Below are 15,689 nucleotides of genomic sequence, written 5' to 3' on the forward strand. Positions count from 1 at the left end.
TTCTATGCTGATTATATTGCATTTTGGTTTTGTTTCATTTATAGTTTTATATTTTTCTAGTGTTTATAATAAGACCTGGAGTTGGGTTTTTTAAGATTTTTAATTTTTTTTTATTTCTTGAGATTATAATACAGTTGCATAACTTTCCTCATCCCTTTCCTCCTTCCCACATATGCTGCCTTGCTCTCTTTCAAATTCATGTCCTGTTTTCACATCAATTGTTGTTGCATAAATGTGTGTATGTACATAATTTTTAAATACAAAAATACAGTCTGTTCATTCTGTAGGATGTTACTTGTATGTGCATGTTTTCTTCTGGGCTGACCATTTAGTTTTACATAACCAATCGGTGTGCTTTTCCTTGGGGAAGACTGTTTCTACTGCTCTTAGCATTCCTTAGTTGCCTCTACTTTCTTTGTGAACTTGAGGCCTTGTGAGCTTTGATGTCACCCTTGTTTAGGCAGTCGTATTGATAAGACATTCTGGATATAGCTTCTGACATTCCTAGGAGACATAATGTCACAGTAAATCCCAGTTCCTCTGGCACTTGACAGCCTTTCTGTCCCTCTTCCACAATGATCCTTGATCCTTAGGCCTGGGAGTTGTACTGTAGATGTATCCTTTGGGACTAGGCTCTGCAACTGCATTTTGATTGGTTGTGGTTTTCTGTGATGGCCTCCATGCGTTGCAACAAGAAGTTTCCTTGATGAGAGGTGAGGACTACACTTATTTGTGGGTGTGATGACTAATATTCAGAATATAGTTAGGGATTCTGCTGCCTTAGGTTCTCCTAAGATACATGATTCACTATGTAGTTGCCTAGATTTCTAGTACCAGATATAATTTCCCTCTTGTTGAGTTAATTTTTTTGGATGTTTTTAAAGATTTTTATTTATTTTTATTTTATGTATTTTTTTGTGATAACCAAAATGAATTGTGAAAAAAAAAAAAGATACAGTTTCTGATGGGTCTATCCTCAGAGCTAACTATGCTGGTTAGACTGTGAGTGTTGCAGGTTAGAGTAGGGAGAACACTGGCTGTTGTGGATAGGCTAGGTCAGTCTACATCTTAACCCCTTCCCAGAAGAAGAAAATGTATCAGTGTATTGAGGAAGCGAGTTCAGAAAGTGTTGTATTGGGTTCCTGCATTTTAAAGTGTGTTTACCCTCTTTGCCATATTAGACTTTAGTATGGTATGGTTGTTTTGCTTATTTTTAACTCTTGCTTGTAATTAATTGAATACCATAGTCCTGAATAATATCTTTCATCAGCTGAAAATTACTCTGCCATTTTCCTCTTAAAGTCCTAAGTTTTCTTCTTTGATTTCTCTTGTAGAAATCATGTTTGATGTATATCTGATAACTCTTGGCTTCCATGCCTTTGGATCTACACGACTTCTTTAGTTCTGTTTTCATTTCATTAATTCTCTTTGTAATATAGATGTATTTTAACTTGGACACTGACTTGATGTTTTTATCTCTGGGAGTTGCTTTTTTTCTTTTTTCCTATAAACTTGTCTCATCCTTTTAATAATCCTTTTTTTTTTTTAATTTTCTCTTTTGCTTTTTTAAGTGCTGATTTGTACTTTGTAGTCTCAGTTTCCAAATCCATAGTCTATGGTTCTGTCTTACTGGTTTTTATTTCTACCCTTTAGCTCATGGGGAATTTTAATTGGAATCTTCCTGTCTCAGATCTTTCTCTTTTTACAGGAAGTCTGTATCAGAAGGTCTACTTTTAGAGAGTATTTGTCAGGTGCCTGGAGGCATTTCTAATCCAAGACCTATCAAATTTTTGAGTTGGTGTATTTGGGACCACACAAGTAGTGTGACTTCCAACCACAAGTCCATGGGTTTGTGGGCTGTGGTTACAGAGTCTCTAAGGGGAACTGTATTTTTACTCCCCCTGATCTCCATGTACTCCCCCTGAACTGTAGGGGGAGGGTCATCATCTACTGGGGGCACATTTAAGGATCCTGGGACCTCCCACTATGATCAGACTCCAAACGATGTCCTCTGCCTTCTTGGCTAGCAGCCCATAACGACCCCAAATCCATACTAGACCATATTAGCTTAGTTTGTATCCCCAAGGAAAACTCCCTGCTTCTGAACTAGTTTAATATTTCTATTTGAGCTTTTTTTGTTGAGACTTGACTCAGGAATTATTTTTCTTTGTATCTTAGGCATTCATGTAAAAGATTTCATTCATTTCCTACCTGGCCTATAAATGTATAAAAGTAACAATAGTCCATATAATTTCTCAGTCTTTGCTGTAAGTTCCCAAACTTGACCAGATGTCAGTCTGCTAATATGAGGTTATCATGGTAGTATGTTACGGTGCTTACAAACTGCTCGAGAGGCAAAGAAAACATACAGATAAACTTGAGAGAAATACAAGAAACAATAGCTCCCTAATGAGGCCCACATGTCTTGTATTTGAAGTCAGTGTTTTAGGAACACTGAACTTTAAGAAGCAGGCATTGGGGACAGTTTGATGTGTAGTAAAAGTAATGCTCTTGAAAGTGGAAACCATAATTGTTTCAAGGGAGACTGGAAGGGGATTTAGAAGAATTAGAGACAAATAACTGAAGTTCTAGACAAACAGAAAGCATTTACTTCCAGTGAAATAACTTTAGGCAATAACAACAAAAAGTAGCACCTATTCAGTGAGTACTTACGGCACATTTTCCGTGGGTATTTATTAAATGTTTGGGGAGATACATGATTAGGTATGTGAGTAGAAATTCCCAGTCTGAGCATCTTTCTTAGACTTATTATTCTCATTTTAACTCTTGTTTTCACATGGTAAATGTAACAGGATTCTCATAGTATTGAGTGCAACATTTGTTGACTTGACTGACTGACAGCTTTAGCTATTTGCTGTTGTTGCAGCAACTAGTTTTTATTTTTCTTTCCAATTCCATGTGTTGTTGCTCCCAGTCAGTGGGGTGGAACAGATTTAAGTCACTTTTCCTTTCACTTGCTTTCTTATTCTATAGCCATTTATAAGATGTGCACTGTAGGACCCTCACTGCCACTAATTTGGACCAAGTGTCCCTTTGACAGTCGTCATGTGGGTAAATGTATCCTTCCTTGTCCTCACACCTTCAGGAGTAATACGCTGTTTTAAAGAGGTGCCTTGAAGGCAGTGCTCCTCAGGACGTGACTGGTGGTTTTCCTCTATAAAACCTAGGACCCACAATGGATTCCACATTTGGAGTTTTGGTGTTAGTGATGGTGGTTGGTAACATTTTTAAAGTGTTTGAAATTGAGTGCTACATAGTCTAATTTTTAACACACACAAAAATTTTAAGAGATTGATATGTAAGTGTTCACAAAGCCCTTATTTTTGATTAAAAAAATGTGGCAGTTTTGACCTATATGAAAATTTTTAAAACATGCATTTTGTTTTTATAAACAAAGCCTGTAATAGTATCTAGTTGAGTTATTTTAAATCATCCATACTCTATCCTTTGAAGACTTTTCAAATATTTCATGTGGATAAGGTTAGAAGGAATGTATATTCTTGTAGATTTCATAGGAATATTTGAGCTTTTATATGCACTTTTTATATGCCTAGAAACTGCCAAAATCATTCTGAATGGGTTGTACTTGTTAAATTATTATTGTCATCTTGAGTCATCTGCACTCATGGCTCACTTTAGAAGGAACTGTACCCTTAGTTGTGGTATTATTGATATCGTTAATTTATCAGTCCATGGATATTTGCATAAATATTTTTTTAAACCAATTTGTGCAAAACTAAAAGCAGTAAAATGAAGTTGTTTTTCAGTCACAAAGTGGCTTCTCTTAAGTGAGGCTAAACTGGCTCCCAAGAATGTTCTTGTGCATTTGCCAAGAGACTTCTGGGATGGGCATATTTTTCAGAACTCAGAACATAAACAACTGTGATCTGTGGCAAGAAATTTCAGTGACCTCATGATGACAACGAGAACAAAGCATTTTTAAGTATTGTGGTGGTGTTAACTCATTGCAATGTGTTTGTCCTTCTATTTTGGTATATTAGTGAGAGCCAGGCAAAGAGAGCTACAGACTGACTTGAACTTAAGATACTTTTTCTTTATTACTAAAAACAGACTAAGTTCCAGAGAAGTATTATTTCCTAAGGATAAATATTACATGCATGAACCAGTTAGAGACAGAAGCCATTTAGACCTTTAAGTTTTGATTCATTTTTTGTTGGAAATAATATGTTCTAAACATCAAAGATCAAACACTTGGCAGGAAATAAGAATCCTTCCTTCAAATGGATCAAGACAGACATGTTTATTAAGTACTTACTGTGTGTTTGGGACCATACTAAATATTATGGACTCTGAAAGAAAGTGAGTCCACACTGTTTTTAGTATACAGAACTGACATATGCAGGTGGGACTTAGAAAGCAGAGCTGAAGAATCGAGTACCATAAATAAAATGACATCTCACTTACATAATGCAAAAATAATCACATAATCCCTTTTTAGAAATTACCTCTACCCGAACGTGGTGGCACATGCCTTTATTCCTAACTCTTGGGAGGCAAAGGCAAGTAGATCTTTGTGAGTTCACATTGTAAGTTCTTGACCAAACCTTGTCTCAAAAAACTAAAACATAAAGATTTTAAAGATTTAACTATCATCTAATAATAGTATGTTTTTGAAAGTTGAGATTAGACTGATTATATGCTGAACTGTATGCATTATATATGCCACTCTATCTTGTTATGTGAAATCAACTTGTTTTTTCAGAATTTAGTGTCTTCTTCTATGTGAGGATCTCACCTTACATTCCCTAGGTACATAACTGGTTCACTTGAGTATTTGTATATGATGTTGTATCACTGACATACCTCCTGAAAACTATGTACTAATATGAAATGTTTTTCTCATAAAGAATGGGTTTTATTGATTTATTTTATGCGCTTGTATATTAACCACTCGGTGGCATGCTTGGTGCCTTCAGAGGACAGAAGAGGGCTTTGGATCCCTAGAACTGGAGTCACAGGTGGTTTTGAGCCACCATGTAGGTGCTGGGAATCAAACCTGGGGCCCTTAAAAGAGCAATCAGTGCTGTTAACTTCTGAGCTATCTCTCCAACCCCAGATATATTTTCTTAATTGAAGATTGTATTTCTACTTTGGTATATAACAAATCAGAGTTCCTACCATCTTTTTATGTATTTTATAAAAAGAAATTTGCGAATACATGTAATTTAATACTTTTCAAGGTCCTAGGAATTTGGAGACTAAGTCTTTGCCTTACAGCCAGGAAATAGACCTTAGAACTTAGCTGTTTCAACCTGGATTTTAGTCCCCACAGCCTAAAAGCACTATTGTTAGTAGTTTTGTATATTTGTACATCTACCAAGTATTTTAAAGTTGAAAGCTGGTGAAGTGCATGTGGGAGGGAGGGTTTGCATACATCTAATCTCTGCCCAGTTTGTTTGGTTTGCATCCTGAGATCAAAGGTAAAGTTGAGTGAGTAGGCAGAGGAGAGGGTTAAGCCTAAGCTGACCAGGTCATCACTACGACTAGAGTAAGAAATAAATTTTTGGTTGTGACCCTAGCCTTTAATGGCTGAGCCATCTCTCCAGCCCAGCCAGAGTAAGAAATATATAACTACTTTTCTGTCTTCTTTGAAGATGATGGTATTTATTTATTCATCTATCTTTGTTAGAAATTTTTGAAGGACTTAGTTGGATATATAATTTTAAATATTTATGTGACACAAAATCCATCTTTTAAAAATAGCAAATGGCTTGGCATGGTGGTACACACTTATAATCCAGTCTGTCAGTAGACAGGGCCAAGAGGATCACCACAAGTTCAAGGCCTGTCTAACGTACATAGTAAGTTGGGAACCAGCCCAGTCTGCAAGGTCTGCATGGTGCGACCCTGTCTCCATACAAACAAAATAAAACGTGACAGTGAATGGAATGGTCAAAATGGTCCTTTGAGAAAAGAGCAGGCTGATCTAATTCATCTTCCCAAACACATTCAAAATGCTGTAAGTGCAAAAACAGTCCTTGAAATGATTCTGTCTTACTGGTAAATACATTAAAAATGTATTTTAATTTAATTCTAATTTCAATGGCTAAAGAATACTTGAGTCTAGAGTAGTCTAGGAATAAAAGCTTTAGAGACGAACCATGAAAACAAACAGCATCCGTATAGAATAGAGTGAAGCTGGTGGCCTCTGCATCTGAGCTCCATAGCCTTGGAGAGTGCTTGATCGGTGACTCAAGGATTTGTTCTCAGAGACAGGAAAAGCTGAAGATGATTTTGCTTAATTAGCTATTAGTTGTAGTTTAAGTTTTTACTCTAGAGTTTCTCTTCACTCAGTATTCACCAAAAAGCCAAGAATCAGTAATTATCCTTGGAAACTCAAAGCAAACATAGAGAGGAAGGGTTAGACCCAAGTAAATATTTGGGTTTTTTATCCCTTTATTTTTTAAGTTTTGTTTGTTTTGAGACAATATTTCTATTGTATAGCCCGATTGAACTTAAACTTAACTTTGAAGTACTGGGATTGTAGGTAAACAACATGTCTGACTAATGATAAGTTTTTCATTAATGTTCGTATTTCATATGATCATATATCAAATTTGTTGATTTTTTTTTTTATTTCCTTTGGCTGGCTTGATCTTTCTCTCGCTCTCTCACTCTCTCTCTCTCTCTGGAAATAGGATTTATTTTGTGGTCTTGATTGTTAGATATACCTTCGTACTTAAACTGTGCTTGTTTTCTTTTGCTTTTGTAACCCTTTAACTGAGTGAAGATACACTATTTTAAGCTAAACTATTTTTTCTTTGTAGGCCTTAAGGAGAGTGCAGAAGAAATGGTCAAAAACAAGTTGGAGGGAAAGGATAAGCTGACCCCTTGGGAACAATTTTTAGAGAAGAAGAAGGAGAAGAAAAGACTGAAAAAGAAACAGAAGGTATCCATGTTAATTGGCCAGGTGTTTATTGAATGCCATTTGTGTGCCTCACACCCCACCTGTTATTTGGAAATGCATGTCTCTGTGACAGACTCTTACTGTTTGGCCCACACAAGCCTGGAACTGTAGGTGTGGACCACCACACCCATCTACAAGGAAATAATTTTTGGATCTTTATTGTAATAAAGTGGCAAAGTAGGATAAAAGCCCTACCCCCTTGATATGGTACCTCCTTTTACTAAGCTTTCTTCAAAACTTAAACAGGCAGTTAAATGCCATTTGTAGAATGATTCCACAAGTAATAAAGCCAGCAGTTGGGGGAAGATTTTCTAAGTGAGTCTTGATGGAGTCAATAAATACTCACTCTGAGACTTTCCACTACACTTGTACTTTTTCCTTTTTCTGATTTTGTTTGTTTGTTTGTTTGTTGTTTTTCAAGACAGGGTTTCTCTGAGTAGCTCTGGCTGTTGTGGAGCTTACTTTGTAGACCAGGCTGGTTGCAAACTCTGAGATCCACCTGGCTCTGCCTCCTGAATGCTGGGATTAAAGACAAGCACCACCCCTACCACACTAATGTTCTCCTTTTCTTATTTGTATCCCTTTAATTTCCTTCTCTTGCCTTATTGCTCCAGGTAATGGATGAATCAAGCTCAATATTGAAAAAACGTAGGAATAATGGACAGACTTGTCTTGTTTCTTATTTCAATAGAATTGTTTCAAGTTTTTCTCCATTTAGGATGGTGTTGCCTGTGTGTTTGTGACATAGAGCTTTTATTATATTGAGATATTTCCCTCTAGTGCCACTCATTTTTATCATGATGGCATGTAGGATTTTTGTTGAAGGCTTTCCTGTATTTACTTAATCATATGATTTTTCTTTTTAAGTATAATTATGTTATTTATTACATTATTGGCTTACATATGTTGAACCATCCCTGCATCTAGGATAAAACCAACTTGGTAATAGTGGATAATCTTTTGATATATGTCTGTCTTCAGCTTGTAAATATTTTGAGTATTTTTTTAATCTATGCTCATCAGTGATATTGGCCTGTAAATTTTTTTTTTATGTTGTATCTTTACGTGGCATTGGGATTAGAGTAATACCGGCATGCATCGTAGTATGAGTTTGGGGTACTCCTGTTGCTGTTATTCTTTTAAAAAAGCTTTTTTCAAGATTTAAAGTGTTCTGCCTGCCTGTACACCTCCATGCCAGAAGAGGGCACTAGATCTCATTATAGATGATTGTGAGCCACCTTTTGGTTGCTGGAAATTGAACTCAGGACCTCTGGAAGAGCAGCCAGTGCTTAACCACTGAGTCGTCTCATTCTTTAAAATTTGAAGAAGACTGGCTCAGATCTTTGAAAGTGGTAAAATTCTTCTGGGCTTTTTTTTTCCCAACAGAATCCTTATTGCTTTTTCAATCTCATTTGTTATGTGTCTGTTGAGATTATTATAACTTTCATAGTCTAGGTAAATCTACAAATTCAACTTCCTCTTTTTTTTTCTATTGTCCAATTTAATAGCATCGAGGTGTTTTAATTATTCCCTTATCTGAATTTCTTTTATGTCTATTGTAATGTTTCCCTGTTTATTTCTGATTTTGTTATTTGGGTTCTCTATCATTCTTTGGGTTAGTTAGGCCAGGGGATCTGCCAACTTGTTTATCTTCTCATAGAACCAGCTCTTAGATTGTTGATTCTTCATATTGGTTTCTTTATTTTAGTTTCATTGGTTTCTGCTCTGGTTTTTATTATGTCTTGCCATCCACTGGATTTGTTATCGTTTTGTCCAAAATTTAAGTCATTTATTTGTGCTCTTTATAATTTTGTTATGTAGGCACTTAGGGCTATAAATCTCCATTGCAGGACTGTTTTTAATGTCTCCCAAAGATTTTGTTGCATTGTGGTTTTATTTTCTTTTAGTTTCAGAAAAATTTTTTTTCTTCATTTCTTCTTTGACTCATTAATCATTCCAATAATGATTTATTTACTTTCCTTGAGTTTGTATACTTGAGGTTTATTTGGTATTGATTTTAGCTTTTATTTAACTATGGTCAGGTAAGATACATGGAATTATTTGATTTTAATTGTTTTGTGTCCCATGATACATTCTATTATAGAGAAGCTTCCATGGGCTGCTGAGTAAAATGCGTATTCTTTGATGTTTGGGTGGAATAGGTTCATTGGATGTATAATATCATTTGTTTCTGATGTTTCCCTGTTTATCTTTTGTCCAAATGATCTTTCTACTGGAGGAAGCTGGGTATTGAAATCACCTACTTTTAGTGGGTTGATATTGATCTATGTTTTTATTTGTAGTAGTACACATGAAATTAGGTGACCCATTTCAGCACATATATGTTAAGATAGTAGTATCTTCTTAGTTAACTATACCCTTGATTTAAATGAAATGCCTTAAGTAGTTTGAATGTAATTGACCCCTATAAACTCATTGGGAGTGGCACTATTAGGAGTTGTGGCTTTGTTGAAGTAGGTGTGACCTTGTTTTCAGAATTTTGTCACTGTGCTTTGAGATCTTCTGTGCTCAAGATACCCACTGTGTCTCAGTTCACTTCCTGTTGCCTGTGGGTCACAGACTCTTAGCTTCTCCAGTACCATGTTTGCTTGCATGTAACTGTGTTGCATTATGATGATAAGGGGCTAAATTTCTGAAAATGTAAGTCACTTCAGTTAAATGTTTTCTTTTACAAGAGTTGCTGTGGTAATGGTGTCTCTTTACTGCAATAGAAACCCTAACTAAGACAGTGCCCTTTATCTCTTTTGATTAGTTTCTGTTTGAGATTTGTCTGTCAGATGTTAGGACAGTAACACCTACTTGCTTCCTGTCCCTGTTGCTTGGAATACTTCTTTTCATCCTTTCTGTTTAAGATGGTGCCTATCTTTGAAGCTGAGTTTCTTGTAGAGAACAAAGAGATTAACTTTGTATCTTAATTCATTCAATCAGCCTGTGTCTTTTAATTGGAGAGTTGAGGCTATTATATATTTAAATTATTGAAAGGTGTGTGTTGATTGCTGACATTTTTATTGGGTTTTTGTTGTTGTTTGGTTGGTTGTTTTTGTTTGATTTGGTATTTATGTTTTTAGTTATATTAGTATTCATTAATTACATCTTCATTTGTCTTCTTTCTAGGGTCTTTTGGCTATGATTATTCTTCACTAAGTACTGTTTCCAGTATTCTCTTTAGGCTTGGTTTTTCTGGACATGAACACTTTTAGCCTATTTGTGTCATGGAAAGTTTTTCTTTCTCCTTCAACTATAGCACATGACTTTGCTTGGTACAGTAGCCTACATAGGTGGTATTGTAGAACTTGGAGTGCCTTGTGCTTCTGGTTTTCAAAGTTTCCATTGTGAAATCAACTGTTATTCTGATGGATTTTCCTGTTTATGTGACTTAGGATTTTCCTCTTAGAGCTTTCAGTATTTTCTTTGTTCTTTTTAAGTATTTTTATGTTGTGGGAAGTTTTGCGTATGGTATTATCTTTTTGATATTAACAACTGTGCTTCTTAAATCATCTGGGTATGTCTTGCCTTAGCTTGAAAGGTTTTTTCCTATGGCCTTTGCCATTGATCTGGGATCATCTATGCCTGTAATTAAAGATTTGGTCTTCCCATGAAATCCCCATTTCTATACTGTTTTGTTTTGTGTTTCTGCTTTTTTTTCATATTTTTCTTGTCTTATTTCCATAGTTTGTCTTAAGATTCTGATAGTATATCTTATAGTTGATCAATTTTACTTATAAGATTTTTCCTCTTGAGTTTTCTGATTGTGCTAAGTTTTTCAATTCCATCTTCATTTTAACTTAGGATCTCTTCACTATCCCTATGCCTGTTGAATTCCTTTCTCAAATCTTATATTGTCTTTGTTTTGATATTTCAGCCTTGTTTGTGTTTTCTTGGGCACCACTCTTTGAGATCATTGAGCTATTCAGTTATGTCTTTAAATTCTGAATCCTTTGATTAATTGTATGATTGTTCTGTTCTGTGTCGTGGGGTTCATCTTGGTAATACTTGCTGGAGAACATTTCTATAGAACTGGTGGATTTGGGAGGACATGCTGTCTGGTCTTTCATAGTTTTTGTGCAGTGAGACCTGGAAGTGTGGGCTTCTTGTGTTGGTCATGTATTTGATGTGAGCACAGCAGGCTCGTGTGATGCCTGGAGGTTAGGACAGACATGAGTGGGGTAAGCCTGGGAATCAGGAAGGGTGCAGTCATGGTAGGGTCAGGTGGAGTCACCAGACTGAGCCAGAGCACGTGATGTACGGGCTTAGCTGGGCCTTGAAGCTAGATCTGGCACAAGCCCTCCAGGGCCAGAGTTGGGAGGAATTGTACCATGCACCAGTGTCTCACCACCTGGGCTTGGCTAGAGGGTCACTTTGAATGAAGGCTCCCAAGTTTGGCAAGTGCCAGAGGGAGGAAAAGCAGCAAAGAGGAGATCTGGACTTGTTAACATTTAAAATACATACAGTAAATAATCAATGTCATGGTGCCTGCACCAGTCTTGATGACAGCCTTCTGACTCCTCGGTGCCTTTAAAGCTTAGGGGATCATTTTGCATCCAGGATAAATAGATTCTAAGCATATTTAGTAAAATGACAGGGATGTTTTAGATTCCTAGAAAAAAACTCAGTCTGGTTAGTCTTAATCTCAGTTTACTTTATGGTTTTATTTGTTAGTTAAATAGACCAATACAATGTAGGAAGTCTGTTCAGATTATATTAGGGAAATGTCTATGAGTCCTACTTTGGTTTCTGTTGCTATGATAAAATATTCTGATCTGCAGTAACTTGGGGAAAGAAAGGGTTTATTTCATCTTACACTTCCAGGTCATATGCTGTCTGTGGGAAAGGTCAGTGTAAGAGTTTAAACAGGAACGCTGCTTTCTGACATGCTTCCTCTGGATTTTTAGGCTACATTCTTTATACAGCCCAGGACTAAAGATGGCATCATCCACAGTGGACTAGGCCCAACTTCATCAATTAGTAGTTTAATTAGTGCCCCCCACAGACATGCCCACAGGCCAGTCTAATGGAGGCAGTTCTTCAAGTTTCTGTCAAGAGTACAAAAACTGAACAGCATAGTATGTGCCTTCCTACTTTCTGAGGACAGGGATCCCATATTTGATAATATTTTTTTTTACAAAAATCATAGTTTTCTTTTATTATTTTCCATGCATATGTAAACAAACAGTTTGAGCTGCCATGTAGGTGGTACTCTTAACCTCTAAGCCATCTCTTCAGCCTCTATATTGAATTTCTTGACTTCAAAAATGTTTGTCATTTTCTTCATATTCACATACTGCAGTCTTTATAATGTTGCAATTCTCTTTACATTCATCTTTAAGGCTCTTGCTGAAGAAGACAGTGAAGATGAGCTTCCCTCTGATGTTGATTTGAATGATCCCTACTTTGCTGAAGAAGTTAAAAAAATAGGTAAGCCAGCCTGTACTTGTGATTTTTCAGTTGGAATCCGAAGAAAAGGATGATATGGGTTGAAAAAAATAGTTGAAACTAGCCATTCTCTCAAATATGGTAGAATTTGGATACTTAATTAATGGTTTGTAACATGTCTGTCCTATAGAGTTCAATCATAAGTCATATTGAGAAGAACCAACATGCCCCCGTATATAGAAGGTATAAAGTAATTCCATTATAAAAGACTTTTTTAAAAAGACTTCTTTATTTTTATGTTCTATGTATGACTCTTGCCTGCATGTATGTGGACTACATGCATGCAATGTTCAAAGAGGCCAGAAGAGGATGTCAAAACACCTGAAACTAGAGTTGCAGATGGTTGTGAGCTGCAGTGTAGTCTGAAAACCTAACCTGAGTCCTCTACAAGAGCAGGTCTCTGCAAAGGCAGTGAAGAATTTGTCTAGCATGTATATAGTTTTTAAATGTATGCATAAAATGATAGTATAATAGCCTTTCCTATTCAAATATACAAAGGCTTATATCTGTGCTTAATATTTCATTTACCCTTGTTAAATGCAGTTTAAAAGCCAGCTTTACTCATAGCTCCCGTTTTCTTCAAATCCCTAAGCTAAGATGACTTAGCGGTTTCCTATGTCTAAAGAGTCTTGTCTCCATGGTTTTTATACCACTTATGCTTCCCAGATACTTTCATTTGTATCTTTTGGGTATATGTGTTTGGTAAGGTTATGGCCATGCTTGGCAAGTTTATGCAGAAACCATTGTACGTATTCATTGTTCCTGTGTGCTTTGCCTTCCCCTCATCCTTATTTCACACACACATAAACTCCCAGTACTTATTCATGGAGAGCTCCAAGCTGGCATTGTAAAGAGAAGTAGTTTATGAGATCTCCCTGCTTCTTGTCCCTCTTGACCAATGGGCCAGAACAGTTCTCAACAGGAAAAGTCAAAATGCTTAAAATTCTTTCCTGGTTTTTACAGCCTTTTAGCCCTGACATTTTATTGGTGAAAGGAGATTAAGTTGAATAAATTCTATTATATATTATGAAATTCTTAGGAATTGAAAAGGAAAATGGAAACCTAGCATATTCTGCTTTTTCTCATACCTTTGTGATCATTTCTAAAAGATGATAAATTTTAGCCTTGTCCCTCGACTGAAACAAAGTTTATCATTGAGAACTGTGAAGCATTAAAGTTTCCTTTGTTCTGTGTCCAAAGTGCTTCATTTGACATATATAATCTAGTCAGATTGCAGAGCTCAGAGCTCTGCAGCATTCAAAGAATAACCTAAATAGTTCATTGATGTATGGTAGCAGCCAAATTGCATGTAAGCTTTCCCTAGCATTAGTGTCAAACATTCTGAGTAAGTGGACAATATAGGCAAATTTTGTTTTCAATGTGTTTTTTATTTCAGAATGCTCCATAAGAATTGTTTCTATCATCTGGTTTTGTTTGTTTGTTTGTTTGTTTGTTTTTCAAGGCAGGGTTTCTCTGTGTAGCTTTGGAGCCTGTCCTGGAACTCACTCTGTAGACCAGACTGGCCTAGAACTCATAGAGATCCATCTGCCTCTACCTTCTGAGTGCTGGAATTAAAGGCGTGCACTACCAACAACAACTTCTATCTTGTTTTAAAGGTTAGTGGTACTTTGTTGTTTTAAAGGAAAATAGACTGAGAACTTTTTACATGAAATGTATGACTAAAGTGGGTGTCTTGCCAAGTTTGTTCACTATCATTAAATATTGTGATTGTCAGTTGCAGTGCAGTCTGATAAGCTAGAGCTATAGCAGTAACAATAAAGACAAGACGATATCTTTTGTACAGTCTGGTTTCAGGGAAGATGTAGTAAAAGTAGAAGTAAGATTATATGAGTGTGGTGTTTAAATGAGTGGTGCAGAGACGATAACAAGGGAGAGAAAGAGAAAACGGTGGGTCCTGTAAGTAGAATAGGCAAAGAAGGCTCCCTTGAGGTGTTGAGATTTGAGTTGGGACCGTGGGCACAGACGGCCAGAGGAAGAGCATTGCACAGGAAGGAAAAGGGTGTAAAGTGAGAAAGGACATTTTGTTCATTGTTGAAGGATTGAAGGGCATTGTATGGCTGGGGCACTGTCAGAGAGGGAGTTCTATGTGGAGTTAGGGTAGATTTCTAATAGGAAGTGACCTGCAGAGTTTTGTTGTCATGACAGAAAGTTAGAATTTTATTGTTGACCATAGAAAACCACCAAATAGCTTTAAAGCAGGAAAGTGACGTCATCTGGTGTGTCTCTTAACATATTGCTGGTTCGGGGCTAGTTTGGAGCTCTAAGTTTGGAGAATGAAAAGTCAATTTTAAAACTTAAGATGAAGAGGGGCTGGAGAGATGGCTCAGCGGTTAAGAGCATTGCCTGCTCTTCCAAAGGTCCTGAGTTCAGTTCCTAGCAACCACATGGTGGCTCACAACCATCTGTAATGAAGCCTGGTGTCCTCTTCTGGCCTGCAGACAGAATACTGTATACATAATAAATAAATAAATATTTTTTTAAAAAAAACATATTGCTGGTTCATGCAAAGAAAATATGTTGAAAAAGACACTAGTGAGAGCTAGACAACTCAATTTTCACAGAAAAAAAGTCCATTGTTGACCAAAAAGAGATCATTTTGAGGAGAGTTATTGCCGAAGGAAATCGATTAAATGAGTTCTCAAGTTTAAAGAAGCTGCTTTGGCCAGGATAACAGAGATTGGATAAAGACAAAACATAAATCTGAAGGCCAGAAAAGAGGCAAAGTATAGAATGTGCAGCAAGGACCACAGGAAAGGAGACCAAGACAGGAGAGAACCAGCTGAACCTCACAGGGTGGTTCACAAAAAGAACCTGCCCCTTTTAAGTAGTACTGTAAGCAGAGTGCAAAGCCATTTGCCCTTCTTCACCTAGTATCCATTCAGTGAGCAAGCACTCATTGTCAGAGACTTTCAGCACTTGTTAGAAGGTACTTCCATAAAGCCACACACCATATAACAATACAGACTACATATGTGACAGATGGTGGTGCAGTAACCTGATATCTAGAGACCAAGGCAACTTAGCTTGGATAAGAATACTCTGTAATGTTCACATAGTGGCAGAATTTACTAATGGCATGTTTCTTAGACCACAATTCAACTTACTAAATGACCCATGACTTCTGTCACCATGATGTCTTTTCCCATACTTCATCCATCAGTACAATTACTTACAGTACAACTGGACTTTGAAAGGAATGTTTGATATATATTGTATATATGCACAAACAGATTGATTTCATGAATAATTTTCAGTTAATTTCTGT

At 36.5% G+C, this 15,689-nt stretch overlaps 1 protein-coding gene across 2 annotated transcripts in view; it reads left to right on the top strand.

Moving 5' to 3' along the window:
* The window catches only part of Esf1 (ESF1 nucleolar pre-rRNA processing protein), a 56,018-nt gene that overhangs the window by 26,235 nt on the left and 14,094 nt on the right, over window positions 1-15,689 (top strand). For both annotated transcript variants that reach the window (XM_048455447.3, XM_048455448.3), the window contains exons 10-11: window positions 6,810-6,931; window positions 12,298-12,385. In XM_048455447.3, coding sequence (XP_048311404.3) covers window positions 6,810-6,931; window positions 12,298-12,385 — 210 coding nt within the window. The remainder of the gene's footprint in view (window positions 1-6,809; window positions 6,932-12,297; window positions 12,386-15,689) is intronic.

Source organism: Myodes glareolus, chromosome 10, assembly GCF_982192425.1.
Source record: "Myodes glareolus chromosome 10, mMyoGla1.1, whole genome shotgun sequence".
Classification (NCBI taxonomy): domain Eukaryota; kingdom Metazoa; phylum Chordata; class Mammalia; order Rodentia; family Cricetidae; genus Myodes; species Myodes glareolus.